General features: G+C 39.2%; 1 protein-coding gene across 1 annotated transcript in view; it reads right to left on the bottom strand.

Annotated features, from left to right (window-relative positions):
* The window catches only part of Ccdc171 (coiled-coil domain containing 171), a 324,843-nt gene that overhangs the window by 237,011 nt on the left and 64,349 nt on the right, over positions 1-23,483 (bottom strand). The window contains exons 10-11 of the mRNA XM_060365796.1: positions 16,522-16,660; positions 6,313-6,415 (exon numbers count right to left, since the gene is read on the bottom strand). Of these exons, the coding sequence (XP_060221779.1) occupies positions 6,313-6,415; positions 16,522-16,660 (242 nt within the window). The remainder of the gene's footprint in view (positions 1-6,312; positions 6,416-16,521; positions 16,661-23,483) is intronic.

The raw sequence follows: 23,483 nt of genomic DNA, 5'->3' as shown, positions 1-23,483 counted from the left end.
AAAATAATAAATAACCAGCCTAGCACTTGGGAGGCTAAGGCAGGTGGATCTCTGAGTTTGAGGCCAACCTGGTCTACAGAGAGTTCAAAGACAGCCAGGGCTACACAGAGAAATGCTATCTTGAAAAAAAGAAAAGAAAAGAAAATCATGAATAACCACATGATTGTTTTATAAAACATAAATAAGCGCTGACTAATGCTTAATATTTAAATTTTTACTTAGGTAAATATTTTCTTTCTGAAGTACTATAAGCTCTATAATTTTTCTTTTTTATAATTTATTTATTTTTTATTAATTAGCAGTTTATTCACTTTGTATCCTAGCTGTAGCCCCTTCCCTCATCCCCTCCCTCTTCTTCTCCTATGCCCCTCCTCCAATCCAATGATAGGGGAGGTCCTCCTCCCCTTCCATCTGACTCTAGTCTATCAGATCTCATCAGGACTGGCTGCACTGTCTTCCTCTGTGGCCTGGTGAGGCTGCACACCCCTCAGGGGGAAGCAATCAAAGAGCCAGCCCCTGAGTTCATGTCAGAGACAGTCCCTGTTCCCATTACTAGAGAACCCACTTGAACACTGAGTTGCCATGGGCTACATCTGTGCAGGGGTTCTAGGTTATCTCCATGAATGGCCCTTGGTTGGAGTAGCATTCTCAGAAAAGACCCCTGGGGCCAGATTTTTTGCTTCTGTTGCTCTCCTTGTAGAGCTCCTGTCACCTGTAGGTCTTTCTATCTCCCCTTTCTTTCATAATATTCCCTGCACTCTGCCCAAAGTTTGGCTATGAGTCTCAGCATGTGCTTTGATACACTGCTGGGTAGAGTCTTTCAGAGGCCCTCTGTGGTAGGCTCCTGTTCTGTTCCCTGTTTTCTCCCTCTTGTAATGTCCATCCCATTTGCCTTTCTGAATGAAGATTGATCATCTTACCCAGGGTCCTCCATCTTGATTAGCTTCTTTAGGTGTACTGATTTTAGTATGATTATCCTATATTATATGTATATAATTTAAAAATTAAAAAACCAAGGTCAACAAAAATCACAATGAAAGAAAAAAATTCACTCACTTTATTTCAATCTATGGAAAAAGTGACAAAAATGGAAGAACAAAATTTTATTTTGATAGTTTACAATGAGCAAGAACCAAGAGTCACTTCTGTGAAAGCCTATGAAGCTTAGGCACATCTGCTGCACTGGTTACTCTTCTGTTGTCATAAAGCAACGTAAGGAAGAAAAAAAATTTTTTCTAGCTTTCAGTAGAGGCTTCATAACTGAGGGAAATGGCAACAGTCTAGGAAAGCATGGCAGTCTGCCAGTATGGCAGTGTAAGCAGGAAGCTGGCTGACCACATTTTCATTCACAGCAGGAAACTGAGAACAGGAAGTGGAGCTATACTATTCAACCTCAAAGCCGGCCCCGAGTGACGTACTTCCTCCATCAAAACTCACCACTACAGGTTACAGATTTCAAAAGAGAAAACATTAGCAAGCAGCATGAATGGAATCTAGAATGCTGATCCTTCTTGGGTCTCTGAAACCCAAGAATCTCTAGCTACAGCATTGCCAACAATGTTCACAAGAATAATAAAAGTTCTAAAATGACAGTAGGTCTGGGAAATATTGCTATATGAAAGAAGTCGAGGAAAGAAAAAGTCCAGTTTGTTCTCTTGGTTTTTCTAAAAGCACTCCCTGAGACTACCCAATCAATTCTTAGGTGACACTTATATGCCTAAAAAGCATTCAACTCTGTGGCTTTTCTTTTTGTCTGTATGTAAATGTACATTGTATGTCACATGCATGCAGTGCCAGTGGAGGCCACAGAGGGCATCAGATCCCCTGGAAGTGGAACTCCAAACAGCTGTACACTGCTATGTGAGTGTTAGGAATGAGACCTGGAACCTCTGGAAGAGCAGCCAGGGCTCTCAACCACTGTGCCATGTCTCCAGTCTTCCTGTGGCTATTATTTCTGTGGGTTCTTTAGTCTCTCCAAGTGGAAGAAAATATTGTATTTCTAGAGTATTACAACTTATTTCCTCAAGGAAAGGAAGGCCTGTAGGAAAGTCTACCAGAGTGAGGAGTCAAGACCGAACCACAAGGAAAATACATGAGCGAGCAGTCACATTCCAATGTCTGCCAGCTTCAGAGCACAGCAAACACTGTATTAGAAGAAATACTACGTTTGTGGCAGAAAACTACATGGGCTCAAAGCAGGAAACAACCTTCCCTAACCCTTTATCCCCACCAGGGGAAACAAATGGGATGTAAGCAGTACTACTTCAATATCAGTTAGCAGCTAGAAAGGAGAGTAGAAATAAATGCCCGTCTTGTCTAACGAAGTGAGCAACCATGTTCTCCATGCCTATGCCACATAAGGGACTGTACATCCTGTCTACTCACCGTCAGTCTTTCTGTGACTATTTACCAAGAGCTCCCAGAGACTACCACAATTTAGAAAACCTTCAAGACTACATTGATAACTCTAGAAAGTAAAATTGAAAACAGAGCCAGCCATGGTGTTGTACATCTTTAATCCCAGCACTCGAAGGCAGAGGCAGCCAGATCTCTGCGTTCCAGGCCAACCTGGTCTAGATAGCAAGCTCCAGGCAATTAAGAGCCACATAATTAAGACCTTGCCTCAAAAGAAAAACACTAAAAAATTTAAATAGACTTCAACATTCTTTTAATTCATACTCATTACTTTTCAAGTGACTATTTTGTGCCACATACTGCCCTATAACATTAGTGAATAAAAGACAACTTAGATGTAGTAAGAAACATGCTAAATAGTGTCAGAAACATGTGACGATAACAGGTGCTATGGTACACACACAAGAGTGCATCAGGAAATGGAGAGGGGTGGTGAGGCTGAACACATGAGAATATGCAGGGGTAAGTGTCAAGGACACTTGAACATGGGCTTGAGAACAGTAGAAAAAAGCTATGTGGGTATACTCTACTAAAACAAAAGTAATTGTTTTTAAAGTCTCCACCTAGAAAGAATGTTCATCATAAAGACGGCTAAGATAAGAGAATGCTTGGTGTGTTCACAGGCAAGGAGTTAGCTAGAAGACTTGAGCCAGGCAGGGGGTGAGCAGCAAGTGAGGCCGATGCACAAGAAGCATAGAGGCCCATCACTGCTAGCACTTTGGCTTCTACAGAAAAGCAAAGCCTGGGCAGCTTAGAGCAAAGGAAATCCATGCTCTAACAAGATTTTGTTGTTCTCCCCAGCCTTATTGAAGAACAATTGACTCTGAGTTCAGGTTATACAATGATGTGTTGTATATTCACACTGTGAAGTAATTCTCACAATCAAGTCAATTTTATACATCCATCATTACATATAATGACTATTTTGTGGCCAGGGGAGGGCAATGAAGACACTAGTTTCTTCACAACTTTCAAATATACAGAGGACCAGTTCTGATGCTATGTACTAAAAGCCCAAGACTGACTCTTCTTTTAAGTTTAGCCTTTTCACTTTCAATTGTCACCCTGACAGTCAAGAAAGCGGTCTGAAAGGATGTGACCTTAGGAACTGATGTGTAACTACCACACTGATAAGAAAATAAAGGTAATCTGTATACATAAACTCCTAAGCATTCCTGGACTAACTCAAACTTTACTTGTCTGCTACCTGAAGACAAAATTATGGGCTACACTGCACTTCAGAAAGTTTCGTAACATACACAAACCACAAAACTCAAATGCCGGGCAACTACTGTCAATTCTGGCTTAAGATTAATTCATGAAAATAATTTTTAATCATTTCACCTTAATATTTCAATTTATTATTATTGTGCAGGGACACACACACACAGGCCACAGCACATGTGTAGAGATCACAGAACTACTGAGAGTCTCCTCTTCCGGTGTGAATTTTGGGAATTGAACTGAGGTCTTCAGGCTTCTGCAGCTAGCACTGTTTACCTGCTGAGTCATTCCACAGGCCCAATCGTTTCATTTGAAAGAGCAAGTTTTAAACAAATTATGTAACCTCACCTCTATATCTCAGCAACTATGGATTACTTTTCTTGAAATCCAGGGTAGCTGCAGAGCATATATTGAAGTTAAAAGTGCATACAGGGATAAAAGGAGGTAGAACTATTGCCTACTCATCCTAACTACAGAGAAACTCTGGGAGTTCATCCCAGGCTAACTGATTACAATTTGTTATGAGCTCTACGAACGTGCCACCATCACAAGCTGAGAATGTACGCTTTGGCTTGAAACAGACTTTCACTCAAAAATCTATATACTATACATATAGACACAATTTTTAGGGATGTAACATGTGTGTCCTCAAAAAGTATAGGATATTTTTAGTGGAACATCTTCACAGTAAAATAGTAAACAAGAAACTTACTTAATATTTGACAGCAATTGCTAAGAAGAGATCAATATCTAATAAGCAACTTCTTCATTTTAATGTTGGATATTTAATTAAAAAACAAAGAAAGCTATGTAATAATTTAATAAAATTATAACTAAAGATATATGAAGAATAAAGCAGATTGAAGAAAGTAAACAACAGCTATCTGACCTGAAACATGATGAGTAGAAACAGAACCTAATGAGAAGCCAGAAGGCAAAGGATGGAAGTCAGCCTCATACAGCACAAGGAAAACCATGCACCAAAGGAGAACGAATCCACAAAGCAAGAGCAAATAATCATCACAAGCTACTGAAACAGCAATTCCTCTATACCAATCCAAAAATCATTAACTGAGTACACAGTCCTCTTCTGGTAACATACGTCCTATAACATATAGTGTTTACATACGTATAGAAACTAAAGTTTAAAAATATAGATACTGGTGCCCGGAAGAAGACTCGGCAAGTAAACGCACCGGCCTCCAAGCCTGACGACCTGAGTTCTATCCCTGGACACAAATGGTAGAAAGAGAACTGAAATCCCACAAGGTGTCCTCTGACTACCACTGACATGCTGTGGTATGTGCATACATATGCATGCATACATGTTTACATGTGTGCACACACACCTTAATTCTTTTATTTATTTTATCTCTATGAGTGTTTTCCTGTATGTATTAATTAGAAGTGGAGTTATAGACAGGTGTTAGTCACCATGTGGGTGCTGGGAACTGGACCTAGGTCCTCTGGAAGAGCATCAAGGGCTCTTATTCTCTGAGTCACCTCTCCAGCCCCCATAATTTTTATTTTAAATCATTGCTAAAATATAACAATGAAAAGTTATATGTGAACTTAATGAAGTCACAACTAAAAACATGAACTATAAAAGCAGACTGAAAAAGAAACAGTGCATATTAAATGTCTAACAGTTTACTGGCTGCCAGGTCTGCAGACCCTGAGCTTAAAGCCTTCCATTTTCTCCAGGACAACAAACTTCCCTAAACTTCCATTTCCTAAAGAACTCCCTTCCCACCTGATGGGGGTGGCACGTGCCTTTAATCCCAGTGCTCAGGAGGCAGAGGCAGGTAGATCTCTGTGACTTTGAGGCCAGCTTGGTCTACAAAGTGAGTTCCAGGACAGCCAGGGCTACACAGAGAAACCCCATCGCAAAAAAAAAAAAAAAAAAGTAGAAGAACTCCTTTCCCAAACCACTTTCAATTGCCTTAAATAAATAAATATATATATAATTTAATTTTATGTCCTTTTTTTAAAGAATATAATCACATCATGAAATAACTAAATAAACTGAGGCAAAAGAAAACAGAAAAGTAAAAGTTTTAAGTTCAAACCACTGTAAGCATACATGATGAAAAAAAACACAAAAAATAAGAAAGTAGATATTGTAAACAGAGTTTATTAGCTAATCCCAGAAGTATTTCTACCCAATTTTGTTAGCTCTTAATTACGCTTAAGTTATTAATATCCAGAGCATATATGTGTGAGAAAGAGAGCTGGCTCAGAAAGCAGCAGTGTAGCGCGGCACGGCTACAGCCTGTGTCCTACATAACCTTTGGAATGCATGACCTTTAAGTTGCTGAAGGTTGCCTCAGAATTTGGCTCAGTTTGATGGAAACATCTGTTCCCCTTGCAGGTATACTGTAAGGACTCTTCTCTCAGTTGGATTCAGAACACAGCAAGTGAGCCCTTGTCTGTCCAACCACACAGACTTCAACACTTGTAAATCAAGTTCTGAGAGGACAACAGCAGGTCCACACTCCGTCACCCTTTCCCAGCCAGCTAGGCCAACTAACTGCTGTGAGAACTGCTCTTACCATGTCATCAAATCAAAGCATGTTGAGATGAGGGACTGGAAGAGGCATCTGCAGAATTCCCAAACTGTAGTGACTTTGGAACATTGACAGATGCATCTGTCATTTTATACCTTCAACTAACCTGACGTCCACTGGGCTGACACGGTAAAGCTGTCCAAGATTGATTCCAATTCTTTCACGTTATTTTCACATGTCTCTACTAGGAAGGCCTGGTGCTTCTTAGCCTTTTAATTAAGAAAAAAAGCATACATAATAAGGTTACAAACTGCAGTAGCTGAAGATTTGATTATGAGTTTATATAGTATAATTAAGTCTCAACAAGATATTAATTGCCCAGTTTACATCCATCACTAGTATAATCTGTCTTATACTTTTTATTTGGCCAAATGTGCAACTGTACAAAGTCTTGGATATTGATTCACTGAGAACTTAGTGTCTCACACTTCCTAAGTATTTTATATATAACAAACCTTCCTATCCTCAAAATAATGCTCTGACAAAAGATAAAAAGTGTATGACAATAAAAGTGAAACAGGATACTGGAAAGACAGCTTCATGAGGAAAGAGCTCTCTGCACAAGAGTGACGGCCTGGGTATAGATCCCTAGAAGATGTGTAGAGATAGGAAAATCCCAGGAACCCACCATCAGATAGTCTAGCCAAAACCACAAGCTTCAAGTTCATTAAGATCCTAGCCCAAAAGATAAGACAGAGAACAATAAAGACTATCACACAATGTTGACCTTTGACGTCCACCAGCATGAGCGTGAGTGAGTGTGCACACACACATATATATATATATATATATACACATACACCACACAGAGAAAATGAATAAATAATATTTTTAGACTGAGACAGAAAAAGCTGAATAATACTTAAAAAAAAAAAAACCCTGCTTGGAGTCACATGGCAAGCTGTCAGATGAAAGTCGGTAGTGAATACAGTCAAGACCAATAGACCTGGTGCAAAAGTCAAGTGATGGCGTTAGTAGTGAAAGGGGAACAATGACTACAACCAAGGAAAGATCTACAAGATCTACAGTAGATAGGACACCTGAGCCTTAGGACAACACAGTGAGTTACATGGCGCTGGCTGGACTCCTTAAGGAAGGAGTTAAAATTAAGCCTAAGGATTCAAACTAAAAGAACTGGATGGATTTCAGCTCTTGATGGGAATAACAGAGGTAAAGGCCATTTAGACTGCTGTTGTCTGGCTTTCTTGTTTGTTTGCTTGTACCGGCTCATTATTGGCAGGGAGAGTAAAAATTCATTCTTTGCTCAAATTCTACAAAGGAGACAGAAGTCAGCCCTAGCCCCAGCACAACACCTGGTAAGTAACAGGTTTTAAAAGAATTTGTGAAAATGAGCAGAGAGCAAGTAATGTAGAAAAATGTCACAGGCAGCTGAACACACTACTGCAAAGCCAGGGATAAGTTTTGGAATCATTTACAGGCACTGTATAAAACTTGATTTAGCCTGTTTGATGGGAAGGGAAATGAGTCCAAACAATCTTCAGGAACTCCAGCATCTCTAGCCAACTGAAAAGAACGAGTGAAGAAAACAGAAAACTGGAAAGCATAATATCATGAAAAGACTGTTTCAAGGAGAGTTGTAAATTATGTTCAATGCCACAGAAAGGCCAAGCAAAATGAAGATTAAGAAGTGTCCACTTGGCATGGAGGTCATTACCCACTTTAAAGAAATGTATTTTGCTACAGTATAGCTATAACCCAGACTGAAATATCAGGGGTAGGCCTGATTTTTTTTCCTAATCAAATATAAAATTAATAAATGGAAACAGAAACTTGAGAAAGCCCTTTTGTGGTAAGAAGGAAAGGAGAGAGAAAAGAAAGACAGTTGAAAAGGAGACTAGGTCAAAGAAGAGTTGTTTTTTTAATGTGAGAAGACATAAGCTTGTTTAAAAGCTGGGGAGAGCACTACCGGTGAAAGGCTCCTTACACACAAAATAAACAGGGTAAACACAACACAACACAACTACATCCATTCAACACAGACGCCCTCTCACCCACAAGGAAACTGTTCCAAGTTCCAGAGGATGCCTGAAAACATAGACAACACTAACCCAAATGTACACTATATTTTTCTATATACACATACCTATGCTATGGGTTATTTATAAATTAGGCATTATACTAGGTTAATAGTAAAACTAAAATAGAGCAATTATAATAATAGGTACTACTCTAAAAATCATATTAATATGTCCACTTTCTTTCAAAACATCTTATTCCACCTTCATTTTTTACTTAAAGGATGGCAGTTTGAAGCTTTTTTTTTCTTTCAGAGTTGTCAGCAGTGCTACTTTTTTTTTCATTTTCATTTTTTATTTTTTTACAAGTAATTCATTATATATCCAACTGAAGCCCCCTCCCTCAATTCTTCCCTGTCCCATCCTCCCTCCCTCTTCGTTATCCCCTTCCCCTAGTCCATTGAAAGGGGAATTCTCCTCCTCTGCCATCCGCCCACAGCTTATCAAGTCTCATCAGCGCTGCCTGGATCCTCTTCCTCTCTGGCCTGGCAAGGTTGATTCACCAGGGGCAAGTGATCAAAAAGCAGGCAATAAATGTAAAAAAAAATTTTAATAAATATAAAGAATAAAATATTAAGACCTCCCTTTCTTAGAAAACGTAACTCATATAGGGTCACTGTGATGTCTGTCATATTACCAAGGAAGAAAAAATATCAATATTAAATATATAAATAAATTCTACAAATATATAAAATATAATTGTTAGATTATAGTGGAAATTGAATAACTACAGCAGATTTAGTCTGAAGATTTACACAATGGAATACTACTCTGCATTTAAAACAAGGACAGAATAAAATTTGCAGGCAAATAGATAGAACTAGAAGAGATCATTCTAAGTGAGGTAAGCCAGACCCAGAGAGACAAACATGATATGTATTCACCTACAAGTGGATAATAGCCATAAAGTACAGGATAACCACACTACAATCCACAGACCCTAAGAAAATAAGTAACAAGGAAGGCCAAGAGAGGATGCTTAAATCTCAACCATTGTGTAAATATACCACATTTTCTTTGTCCATTTTTTGGCAGAGGAACATCTAGGTTGTTTGTAGTTTCTTTATTAAAATAAAAGTTTCTTTATTAAAAATAAAGATGCTGTGAACATAACTGAGCAAGTGTCCTTGTTGCATGATGGAGTTACTTTCGGGTATATACCTAGGAGTGGCATAGCTAGTTTTTTATTGTTGTTGTTTTTAATCTTCAGACCAAATCTGCTGCAGTTATTATTCAAAACTTACAGAATCTACTAACCTGAGCCTAAAGGTGATGAACCATCAACCAAAGAGTATGCATGGGACAGATGTAGGCCTCCTACACATATATAACAGATGTGCAGCTTAGTTCTCATGTGGATCCCCTAACAACTGGAAGTCTATCTCTGACTTGGTTGCCTGCCCTTGGATTCCTTTCTCCTAACTGGGCTGCCTTGCCTAACCTCAATAAGAGAAGATGTGCCTAGTTCCACCTCAACTTGATATGCCAAGGCAGGGTGATAACCTTAGAGGTCTCCCTTCTCTGAATAGAAAGGGAAGGGAAGTGGGGAAAGGAGAGGGAAAGGAAACTGTGGTAGGGGTATAAAGTTAATTAATTAATTAATGAAATGAAACAAAAAAGAATAATATTTCTATGAGCTAAACCAGTGTTCATGGTATTAATACTATTTTCCTTTGTGAACAATAGCAATCAATAATTTTTATCAAAATTTTAGGGTAAAATATTCATTAATCCATTAGTTTTGAACATGTCCAACAAAATAAAAAAATTCTTTGGACAAAATCCAATAGAACATTTGAAGCAAAAATATTATCAAAGAACATTAACTTTACCAAAGGAAGACAATCAAAAGGCACTTCCCGAATTCTGTGTAATGAGAGCCGTCATTGTTATCAGCAGTAAGTGAAGTCCCCAAAGCACAGAAAACGTTCACACAACTTTCCAATCATAAGCTCTTCAGAGAATAAAACACACTTTTCAGCAAAACCTCATGAGAACGAGAATCCCCTTTCCAATATATGGTCTCTCCTAGAGCTCTAACTAAATATCACTGAGTGGCAGGAAAGCAAATCTCAAGAAATGATGGACTTAAGGAAATTTCATTGAAGAAAGTACCAGGCAAGTCATAATAATAGCAATTTGAAAATGAAAGCTCCCCTGTTTTAGAAAAAGAGAGTATCAAAACTCAGCTTTGTCTTCCAGACCTGCTGCAGCTTCTGAGCTTTGGGCTGCTTTTAATAAGCGAAATTGCTGAGCAGCTTATGCCAGAAATACAGTTTAGCTGATATTCCACTCACAGATTTTGAAGTCAAAAGCTACATTTTTTAATTTAAAATGTTAATGTTTTTTTTCAGTATGCATATGCGAGGGGCAGATGCCCACATGAGTCCAGGAGAGGATGTAGGAGCTATTGGAGCTGGAGTTGCAGGAGCTGTGGGCCGCCCAATGGGGGGAACTAATTCCTCACCTCGGAAAGAGCAGCAGACTAATAGCCTGCCATCTCTCCATCCCCTAAAGCAATATATTTTAATTAAATTTTTATTTTTTATATTAATTACAGTTTATTCACTTTGTATCCCAGCTGTAGCCCCCCCATTGCCTTCCAATCCCACCCTCCCTCATCTCCTCCCATTCCCCAAGCAATATATTTTAAAGGAAAATTCTTTTAAGATTCATATCTTATGTTCACGTGAACATAAAACTAATTTTTTTCACTATATAGTTGTCCTGTGTCTAAACTGAATTCTGGGACATTAAAAATCAACAAATGCCATTAATTTATTAACCAGACAATGAATGAGAATTTCAGTGCAATTAAATTCACCTGTGTTTTAAACGCTCCAAAAAAAAAAAAAAAAAAAAAAAAGGGCTATGGAATGCACACCTTTGATCCCAGCACTTATGAGACAGGCAGATTACTGTGAGTTTGAGGCCAGCCTGGTCTACATAGTAACTCCAGAACTGTGAGTTTGAGGCCAGGCAGAACTACACAGTGAAGCCCTGATGAAAAATAAATAAATAAACAAACAAACAAATAAATAAATAAACAAACCCTTTGACACTTACCCAATTTAGACTTTCCCAAAAATACGCTCTATATTTATATTCCATGTCTTGAAACAGAGGAGCAACTGTTTTGTAGGTGGTTTACCAACACTTTGGATACCCTGGGCTAAGTTATCTCTAAATTCTCTTTCAGCTCTAAGAATTAGTCTACGCTGTGCTGGGTTAATGGTGTTTTGTTTTGTCTTGTTTTGTTTTTGTTTTTGTCTCAAGACTTCCAGAAGCCTTTGCATTTTATGAATAGCATCATGGCTTCACCAGAAAACTAATAAGGAAAGTGGCTTTAATTTTTCTCTTCCAAAGCAGCAGAGAAAATAAAGACCAAGACTTGAATAATGGTCCTTAAGAGGACCTACCCTAGAAACATGCTATTAGCATGAAAAAATAAAAAGCGGTAAATGGTTTATGTTGCCCATTTTAATCCTAGAAAATGTCAAAATACCTAAAATTAAAATAAATTTCAGAAAGATTACAGAGGGCCATAAAAACAATTTTGTTCCCAAAATAAACAAGCCAAAAGTTTCCTCATGAGTCAAATATTCTTCATAATAAAATTATTAATTTAAAGCATCAGCCAGAGTTTTGAGATATAACACTACAAAATACAAAATCTCTATTTTGTGACTTTAAACTTTTAATCTGATATTTCTGTTTTCTTCTCCTATTCTTGGGGGTGTGCATGTGTGTGTGCAAATTTGTGTAGGTGTGGTCATCTATACACAAGGAGGCCTGAGGTTGATGTCAGGCATCATCCTTGGCTGCCCTTCTACCTTACTAAAGGCATAGTCAATCAAATCAGAGTCGCCAATATGGCCAGTGTTACCTACCACCTAGCCTTCTCCTGTTGAGAAGAAAATCAATAAAGGAGTATATCAAAAATATTTAGATAACTAATGTAAAGTTTATATTCATATATTTTACCATAATAAGAAACAGAGAAAACAAAAACATAGGTTCCCTACATGGATGGATAATTCCAATCCCAGAAGCCATGAGTGATGACATGAAAAGCCCAGTGGCTGGTGTGGGGTACCTCCCTCTTAGTTGTTGGTCAGGAAGGCCTGAGGTCCCAAAAACAGTACATGCTATTGCCCACACAACTAGATGGGAATGCCCTGATGCTGAAGACATCATGCTCACTTGGTTTCAGGACACAGAAAAATCAATATGGAACCAAATAGGAAGCTCCCTCCCTGCTGGCTGTTGCACATAGTGCCGGAAGGTACAACACAAGCCATAGGGAGAGAACACAGTTTTACCCAGCTGGAAATCTTGAGTGCTACAGTATCAGCCTGCCAGGCAAGAGTGCTCACTGGTACAACAGTGGCTTGACTTAGGGGGAGGGGGTGTGCTAGTTTCATCTCTGTTGCTGTGATTAAAACACTGACAAAAAGCAAAGCAGAAGAGGAAAGGGCTTATTTCAGATTTCAGGTTACTGTACAGCACTGAGGAAAGTTGAGACAGGAACTAGAACAGAAACCATGGAGGAAGGCTGCTTGCTGGCCAGCTTGCTCATCCCTCGGTAGATTTCTCACAGCCCAGGGACACCTCCCCAGGAAACACTCACCCACAGTGATCTGGATCTTTCTGCATCAATTCCTGAATACGCACGACAATGGCTGGGGACAGGCCCACAGGCCAGTCTAAGCTGGGCATCTCCTCTGCTATACTCCCTTCTCAGGTGCAACTAGGTTGTATCATGTTAACAGTTAAAACTAACTTGGATAAGAAGTAACCAACTGTCTTCAGACTGGGTTTGAGGGCCAATCCAGAGGAGAGACTTCATGTCTGCTTCCATAAGCCTGGTCAAAAAATTTATATCTAGGGACGTCATAGGTCCTGACAGAAACTTAGTACTGTCATTTTATTAAACTGATAGGGTACACACCTTCTAAATACTTGTATACTGTTCTTGTCTGTGATTAGTGACTCTTTTTTGCAGTATAAACAAAGCCTGGTCAAAATGCTAAGAATAAGTGTTCAGCCCTGGCGTACATATACCTCACCCACTCTACGACTCAGAGTACACTGTAGAAGAGGGGGCAGAAAGAAAATAAGCTCTGGATGATAGACAGGGAAGCTATGGAATGCTATCCATTGGCATGACATGGCACGGCAAACATGAACTCACAGGAAGGGCACTTGCCTGCACCTGGACTGCTAAAATTTGACCAGGCCTGTCAACAGTCAGTCACAGATGGAGCAGGGGTTCCTGGAGCCCTATTCCTCCACGGGAAAGTACTGGCTACTTAGAAATGCTGGAAGAGTGAGAGAGTAACTGTCTTTCAGTTGTGTAGCTACTGCTGAGCCCACTGTTCCAAAGGATAGTTCCAACCTCACACTCATGTGGACAGCCCTGGTTAAACTGAGTGAGTCACAAAAATAACACAAAAAATATGCGAAGGGCCTTGTAGGGAGAGAGGGGTTGATGGTGATGGGGTTATATGGAAGGGTGGGAGGTGGGAGTCATCGATATGCATTATATATGTCTATATATGTGTGTGCTAAACTGTGAAAATGAACTGTATTAATAAAAACAAATAATAATATAAAATCAATTAGCTTTCAGCTTCCTGTCTTTTTATTATCAAAATATCAATGACAGAGGAATAAGAAAATCAAAAGAACATGACAATAAAATTTAGAAAGTACAATAATTAATAACTGTAGAAATAAAAATATACTTACTAGCAATGCTATTTTCATTCAATAATTTTTCAGTAAATAATGCTTAAATTTCCTAGTAAGTCAGGTAAGGAAATACAGAACAATAATTTTAAACAGGGTCAGCATAATGGCTCAGTGGGTAAAAACAGCTGCTGCTGCAGCTGAATGCTCTGAGTTCCATTCCCCAGAACCCACAGTAGGGGAGACTTCCAAAAGCTGTCCTCTGACCTTCCCACACTCATACGTACATCACACTCACATGACAGGAATCAAAAGGAAACTTTAAAAGAAGCACAGTGCACAAAAAGGTTCAGAGCTAGAGACATGAACTCAGTGACACAGCACTTGCCTAACATATAAGGGGCCAAGGTTTCAAGCCTCGGGTCTGCAGAAACAACAACAAAAATTAAGGTTGAAAGAAAAGGTAATAGGGAAAGAGAAAAAAGCAAAAAGATGAAAAAAGAGAAACATGTAAGAAACGAACAAAATGATAAATGTGTATAAAAATGCCAAAGTGAAATTATGATGTTTAATCTCGCTGTCATCTTGATAAGATGAACCACCGGGCATGACTATGAGAGGTAAGGGTCGACAGGAGTGGGAGACCCGCCCACTGTGATGGGAATCTGCTCAGCCCAGGCAGCCAACACTCTGCTTCATGGCTGCAGATGAAATGTGACCAGTTCCCTCAAGTCCCGCAGCCAGCAAGGACTTTAGCCTTCTAGTGTGAGTCAAAATAAACATTTTCTCCCTAAAGTCACACTTGTTAAATATTTAATTACAGCAATAGAAAAAATAACACAGACAGAAACCTCATTGTGTACTAACTTTAAAACAACACACAAAGAATTTGAGAGATGGAAGAATAGAAAACATTGTTCGTGTGAACCACATAAACTGTACATCGCATAGGTTGCACCCTCATAATTTTTTTAACATCTCCTTAGTTCTTCAACTGCTTTTAGTGACCTATCATGCTTTTGAGAAACTATGAGTCTACAATTTTCAGCACCCTTACCAAAACAACAGAGTTGAATAGGAAGAATGCCAAGCAAACGAGGTTTCTGATGTGTTGCAACTTGCCTCAGACTATTCATCAGCATGTAAATGTCAAATTAAAAAATCTTTTGCAACCAAGAACATTTTCTGATCACAAAACACCCATCAATCTGTGGTGAATTAAGTAAGTCTTGCTTTTTAGACTACTTATTAGAGCCCCATGTCAGAACCAAGAGAAACTGTGCAACTTACATCAGTGATAATGTCTGAACTCTACATTCTGGCCCACCTTCCAAACTACTGAGAACAAGGTTTAGTAAACCAGCAGACCAAACTCAGCAAGCAACTCAACCACCCTAGGGTATTTTTCTCCACTGAGGAAGAGTCCTAGATTACATGGCAAGTAGCTGCTCAGTGGCTAAGAGCACTGGATGCTCTTCCAGAGGACCCTGGTTCGATCCCCAGCTACTGAAGTAATGGCTCAAATCATTTGCAACTCCAGTTCTACGGCATCTGATGTCTTCTGGTTGCTGAAGGTACTGCATGAATGTGATACACACATGGCAAGACGCTAGACATAGTCTAATGCAACAGGGTGATGATGGTATTTTTCAAATACAGGATAGTTCACAAGAACATATCAGTATTTTAGAAATAAACTGTATAACTAGTTTACTCAAAATGATCAATTTGATTAGATTTTTATGTAATGTAATATAAATATACAAAATGATTAGAAAATGAAGTCACTAAAATTATCAGATCTATTGATTACAAAGGTGGACTATATGTCGCTACACAAGGAGAGCAACAGAACCAAACCAGGGTCTTTTCTAAAACTGATACTCCAACCAAGGACCATTCATGGATATAACCTAGAACCCCTGCTCAGATGTAGTCCATGGCAGCTCATTATCCAAGTGGGTTCTCCAGTAAGAAGAACAGGGACTGTCTCTGACATGAAGAGACAGTGGCCTGCTCTTTGATCTCTTCCCCCTGATGGGAGAGCACCTTGCCAGGCCACAGAGGAAGACAATGCAGTCAGTCTTGATGAGACCTGATAGGCTAGGGTCAGATGGAAGGAGGGGAGGACCTCCTCTATTAGTGGACTGGGGAGGGGCATGGGAGAAGATGAAGGCGGGAGGGCGGGATTGGGAGGGGTTGAGAGAGGGGCTGGGATACAAAGTGAATAAATTGTAATAAATTTAAAAAGTAATTTTAAAAAACAAATGTGGATTTCCTCTATCTAGGTAAAATCACTCAATGCACTTCAAGTAAAAAAAAAAAAAAACCTGAATACATTTTAAAATATTCAATAATTCAGAATTGTTATTAATTCAGTTGGTTTTTCCAACTGTTCCAAGTTAGGGAGTTTTTTTATTATGCATGTATTCGATGTAATCAGTACTTCCAGTTTGAAATTTTTAACAATGTCACTAAAACTACTTTCACACTATCATTTCATGATACATGGCAGGGGAATAAACTTGCTACACATCAAATATGGCCCAATAAAGTCATTGCCATAGGGTTTTTATCTTTATCCTTACCATTACAAGTTCCTCCTGTAGCTCACTGCAACTTTTTTCATTATATTGGAGTCTCTTTGAAAGATCTATAATTACTCTCTTCTGTTCTTCGATTTCTTCATTTAGTTTCTTGTTTTTGGAGAAATATTCTCTTTCTAATCTGGAAAGTTAAAACGTCAGAGCAGGTTTTTCAAACATCCTTCTCTTTCGCACAGTAGGTGATGGTCTATGTATCATGTTTATGTGCCAAGAGGTTTTTAATGCCCACTTTTCCTCTCTTCAAATTAACAGGTTTACGCACTCTCTAAAGTCTACTTCTTTGACAGTAGGTGTTTAATCTGTGTCCAAGGTAATAGGCAAAAGCAACTGCGATATTATTTTTGATAAACAAAATCCACTCATCTTAATTCAGTCAGCTCAGAAACTGCCTCAAGACTGATTGTGTGTGTGTCTGTGTGTGTGTTGCATGCTTGTAGGTATGCAACTACACACACCTATGACCTCAAAAAAGACAAGCACAGGATAGCCAGTGTCCTCCTAGACACAGTCTCTCAGAAGCTCATGATGCTTGGCTGGCTGGCCATCCCTGATTTCTTGCATGGGTGACAGGGATTCAAACTCAGCTTCTCCTATTTACATAGCATGTGCTCTTACTGATTGAGCCATCTTCTGAGCCCCCAAGAAAATTATCTTAAAATTTAGTGATAAGGTTCTTAACATACAACAGAAATGAAGCAAATGTTTTTATTCCTGCAAACTGAACTCATCTGGTGTGCAGAAATTTCAAAAAGGAGAAAGATAAAAATATAGGTCATTTACTTTGAGGACATGCTTAGTGTTCTCATTGGCGGCACAAACCTGGGAGAATGGACAAAAGTCTCATGCAATAGCCAACTTTATTCAGAGCAACAGTCAACTTATACTCTGGGGGTTAAGAATTACCTGAGTAAAGTATACAATCATAAGGACAAGCTGCACATGGCAAAAACATGTTTTTCCATACAGCCATAGAAATAACAAGAGCTGAAGTAAACTCACTCCTATCCATTACATCTGGGAGGAGCACAAAAACACATTCCAAGAACAATTCTGTTTTGAAGAAACTAAGATCACAAGATTCTTGTCTTCTCGCAGGTACTCAGAATTCTCACATGACTCATTCTTAGACTGTGTTCCAACAAGGAAACACAAATTTCTTTATGGAAAAAACAAATCTGCTTTACTATTTTAAATGTTTAGGTGCATATTAAACTGTGTTTATATTGATTTGGTTTGGTTTGGTTTTTTAGAAAGAGTCTCGTCATGTAGTTCATTTTGGTCTGAAATTATTTTTGTAATCTGACTTTTGTATGCTGACTTAAACTCACAGTGCTCCTCCTCTTTAGCCTCCTAAATGCTGAGATTATGGGGGAGAGCCACCTCACACAGCTATGTATATGCTTGTGTGCAGCACTTTAAAAATTTGCATGCATATGAATAATATCAAATCGATTGTGTCACTATTCTTAGCCTGAGATCTTCCTAATAACAGTACACCTGTCTATTCTGTATTAAACTGCAGCATGGGTGATTAGGGGGATTCTATGACAAAATCAGCACTGCACTCAGGCTAAATGGAAAAAAAAAAAAACCTAATTTTTCAATGACACTTGCCCAATCTCCAAATAGATATTTTTCCCTCAGGGTGCAATGTGAACAAGTGTTGCATATTGTCTTTTGAAACAAATCTAATTTCTAAATCTAATAAATGTGTATAGAAGACTACACTTATAACACCTAAATCTCTTGGAAAGTAGAGCAGAACAATGAACATGGATCAAAGTAAAGAAAAAATATGTGGAGCAGTGAGGGCTGCCCTGTCCCCTCCACACAACACTTCCAAGGCCCCAGCTCTACTTGAAATCCCAGAGATCGGCAGCCAGCAGGGACTACCAGAGGCAGTCAGCCATCACAGAGCAACAGAGGCCTGCAGCCATCAGGGACTACCAGCTCAAAAGGCAATCCCAGAGGCCTACTGCCATCAGGGGCCACCAGGCCAGCCAACACCAGGGGCAACCATTTGGGTAAAGGCCAGCGTAAAAACACACTCAACAAAATCGAGGGCAATATGGCACAATAAGAACCCAGACATCCTCCTACTACTACAAGCCCTAGATATCCTAACACACCTCAACAGCAAAAAAGACATTAAATGTGATTTGATGAAGATTCTAGAGGCCTTTAAAGAAAATTAATAAATCTTTCAAAGAAATTAAAATAATACAATCAAACCAGTACAGGAAATTAATAAATCCCTTAAATAAATATAGAAAAATAAAAGCAAATAGGAGAAGTAAATTAATAAAACTGTCAAGACCTAAAATTGGAAATAGAAGCAATAAAGAAAACACAATTGAAGAAATCATGGAGATCAAAAACCTAGGAAAGAGAACAGGAACTACAGACACAAGCATCACCAACAGAATGCAAGAGATGGAAGAGAGAATCTCAGGCACAGAAGATAAGATAAAAGACATTGATACATCAATCAAAGAAAACGCTAAATATAAAAACTTTCTAACACAAAAAAATCTAGGAAATTTGGGACACTATGAAAAGACCAAACCTAAGAATAATAGGAATAAAAGAAGGAAAAATTCCTAGCTCAAAGACCCAGAAAATATCAACAAAATCATAAAAGGAAATTTCCCTAACCTAAGGAAAGAGATGCCTATAAACATAGAAGCTTATAGAACTCCAAACAGATTGAACAAAAAAAGAAAATTCTCCCACCATATAATCAAACCACTAATATTATCCGTAAAATATAGGATGAACATACTAAAATCCACAGTCCTAAAGAAGTTAAACAACAAGAAGAACCCGAGGGAAGATGCTTAATCCTCATTCAGAAGGGCAAACAGGATAGACATAAGAAGTAGGAGAAAACAAGGAACAGGACAGAAGCCTTCCACAGAGGACCTCTGAAAGACTCTACCCACCATGGTATGGAAGAGATACTAAGACTCATAGCCAAACTTTGGGCAGAGTGCCAGAATCCTCATGGAAGAAGAGGGAGCTAGAAAGACCTGGACAGGACAAGAACTCCACAAGGAAAACAACAGAGCCAAAATACCTGGGCCTAGGTATCCTGCATGACTGATACTCGAACCAAGGACCATGCATGGAGAGGAAGAAACCCTGTTCAAAGGAAGCCCATAGGCTGCTCAGTTTCCAAGTGAGTTCCCTAGTAAAGGGAGTAGGGGCTGTCTCTGACATGAACTCAGTGGCCAGATCTTTCAACACCTCCCTCTTTGGGGTAAAGCCTTGCCAGGCCACAGAGAAAGATGATGCATCCAGCCTTCATGAGACCTGATAGGCTAGGGTCAGATAGAAGGGCAGGAGGTCCTCCCCTATCAGGGGAGCATAGGGAGAGAAGAGGGAGGGTAGCTGGGACTTGGAGGAGATGAAGGAAGGGGCTGTAGAGGGGATACAGAATGAATTAATTCTAATTAATTAAGTAATTAATTATTTAAACCACTAAATATACAGAACAAAGAAAAATATTAAAAGCTGCAAGGGATTAGGGCCAAATAACATACAAAAGCAGACCTATGAGAGTAACACCGGACTTCACAACAGAGACTTTAAAAGCCAGAAGGGCCTGGGCAGATATCATGCAGACCCTAAGAAACCACAGATGCCAGCTCAGACTACTATATCCAGCAAAATTTTCAATCACTATCAATGGAGAAAACAGATATTCCATGACAAAGCCAAATTTAAACAATATCTTTCCACTAACCCAGCCCTACTGAGGATACTAGAACAAAAACTCCAACTCAAGGAGGGTTGCTATAACAAAAAAAAAAAAAACACAGAAAACAAAATGTTTATTCCTCTGGCCTACATGAGTCAGGCCAACAAGAGCTCCTTCTCAAAGGGATTTAGCTTTTTCACTAGGAAGTCTTAAGAAACTTGCTTGTCAGGACTGGCTTCATTGTCCTCCTCTGTGGTCTGGCAAGGCTGCCCCTCCCCCCCCATCAGGGGGAGGTGATCAAAGAGCCAGCCACTGAGTTCATGTCAGAGACAGTCCCTGTTCTTTTTTCTAGGAAACCCACTTGGATAATGAGCTGCCATGGGCTACATATGAGCAGGGGTTCTAGCTTATATCCATGAATAGTCTTTGGTCCTGATGAGACATGATAAGCTAGGGTCAGATGGAAGGGGAAGAGGACCTGCCCTATCAGTAGACTTGGAGAGGGGAATGAGAGAAGTTGGGGGTGGGGGGTTGGAAGGGAATGAAGGAGGGGGTTACAGCTGGAATACAAAGTAAATACACTATAATTAATATAAAAAATAAAAATTTAATTAAAAAAAAACTTGCTTGTGTTAAAAAGCCACTCTTTCTTTCTTAGCAAGGGTTTCCTAAAAAAAGAACTGTCCCTCTGGAGTTTGTATCAGTTTTTTGGGCTTTGTTTTGTTTTTGTTTTATTTTTTGTATGGACAGGAGGCCTTGCTGCTGGGGGTGGGGGTTATCTAATCAGTAAGCTGTGAGCTCCTGCCTTTAAAACTGTGGTTATTTTCTTAATGAACAAAATTAAGAAACTGTTCTGTAGTTTTACATTCTACATAAGTTCAGCCCCATGTTGGGTGCCAAAATGTTGAAGCTATTTTTACAAAACTGTGTTTGTTTCTCTTAGTTTCTCTTAACCCAGCTATCACACAAATAATTGAGACTCTTATATTTGTTTAATAATAAGCTTCACAACACAATAACTGAGAAGATAATACTCTATTCTTAACCCTCTAAGCTAATTTGGTTTCCTCCCATCATACATCTCAGAAATACTTGCACTTTGTAGCTTTCCTGATCCAGTTCCTCTCTCATGATGTTTCCTAAATCTCTCCAGTGACTGAATCCCCCAATTTCTTCTTCTAGTTTCTCCTCCCCTGGCTAGCATGAAGTCCAGCCCTGCTCAGCAACTGGCTGTAAGCAGCTTTATTGGTATATGAGGGGACAATTAGAGAGCAGTGTTTATACGAACATTGAAACAGGAGATTCTAAGAACAAGGATTGCAACCAGATATGGGGGATACAGAAATCAGTGTTTGAATTACACAATAACCTTATGCTACATAAAAATGGAGCATAAATTGTGGGAATGGCCAGCCAATGACTGGTCCAAGTTAAGATCCTTGCCATGAGTGCTACCCCACCCATGACACTGCCTAGAAGACCAGAAACCAAAGGCTAGATAGCCCAGAGACCTAGGGTAGAACCGATACAACTGACCAAAAAAAAAAAAAAAAAGAAGTCAATGAAATTATTTCTAGTAATATTCTGCTATGCTCATAGATCGGTACCTAGCCCAATTGTCATCAGATACAGAGCCACACAGCTTAGGGAATCCTGTGGAAGAGGAGGAAGGATTGTAGGAGCCAACGACACTACAAGAAAACCCACAGAATCAACTAGACTGTGAACCATAGGGGCTCACAGAGACTGAACCAACAACCAGGGAGCCACAAGGGACTTACCTAGGCCCTCTGCATATATGTTACAGTTCTTGTGGGACTCCTAACAGTGGGAGCAGGAGCTATCTCTGACTTTCAGACCCTTTCCCCTTACTGGGTTGCCTTCTCTAGCCTTAACAGGAGAGGAGGTGCCTAGTTTTCTGCAACTTGATAGGCCATGGCTGGATGATGATATCTATTGAGACTGGCCCTTTTCTGAAGAGAAATGGAAGAAGAGTGGATGGGGGAGTAGGAGGGGCAAAGGGTTAGGAGGAGAGGAGAGGAAACTGCAGTATAAAATAAATAAAATTAAAATTAAAAGTAATAAAAATTTAAAATTAAGCAAAAAAGAAAAGATATGTAAATCAGAAAGTAAATCCAACAGTCCTAATATATAGATGGTAAAAGTTCCACACTAAAACAACTCATAGCAGGCCTAGTGTTGGGAGATTTCGGAATACTGGCTCAAAAGGAGTGTCCACAGAGCACAGAAGTCATATATATTATTATTTCATCATGTATTACAAAGTAAGACTCTAGAAACACACATTATAAAGTAAAAGACCATTTGCCTCTGGCTTCAGGTGCACACACTATGAGTTTCCACAGGAAACCATAGAACACAAACAAAAGATCAAGAATCAAATGACCTCATACTTGCTCAGCGCTTAAACTTATTGAATAGCCAGCTAGCTATGAAAAGGAGCTGAAGACCAAGAGTCATTTTCAGAATGTGCCTGCAAATGCCCCTTATATATAAGTTCTCTAAAAAGCTTCTTTATAGTACAGAAAAAATAAATGATGAGAAGCAAGAGATTAGAAAACAAGGGGCTCACAGTGGAAGAGAAGCCACAGGAATTTCAAGGAGGCTGTTAAAGACAGGTCCTAAGGTAGGTACATACAGGAAATTTGAATAGCTAGATGGAGGAGACAGGAAGGCCCCAGAGGGACACCTTAGAAAAAAAACACAATACAACAGAATTCCAGGTCTATGAGACTTTAAAAAACCTAGAGGCTCAGCATGAAGAGTGCTTGCTGCTTTCCCAGAGGATCTGATATCAGGTAGCTCATAACCATCCATAACTCTCTGACCTCCTCTACGTGCACATGTCATACACTCACACGGACATGGACACACAAAAACAAAAACTACAAATATTACGTTAAATCAAAAACAGCCAGGCAAGATAGTACATGCCTTTGTTCCCTGCACTTGGGAGACAGAGGCAGGGGGATCTCTGTTAGTTCAAGGCCAGGCTGAACTAACATGATACACATGTATAGTGCAGAGGAATTTTAACCTAACAACATGGCTGCTCTGGCAAGGGACCACATCTAAAAACCTTCTAGGTCTATGTGATCTGGCTGGAATGCAGAGTCACCCTGGATTACAGTATATAGCAGGTTCCAGACCAGCCAAAACTACATAAAAGAGACCTTGTCTCAAATTATAAACTAAAATAAAAATAAAATTAACTCTAATGCCT

This window comes from Meriones unguiculatus, chromosome 12 (assembly GCF_030254825.1).
Source record: "Meriones unguiculatus strain TT.TT164.6M chromosome 12, Bangor_MerUng_6.1, whole genome shotgun sequence".
NCBI lineage: Eukaryota > Metazoa > Chordata > Mammalia > Rodentia > Muridae > Meriones > Meriones unguiculatus.
The sequence above is the reverse complement of the archived record's forward strand: the minus strand, read 5'-3'. Positions and strand labels throughout refer to the sequence as shown.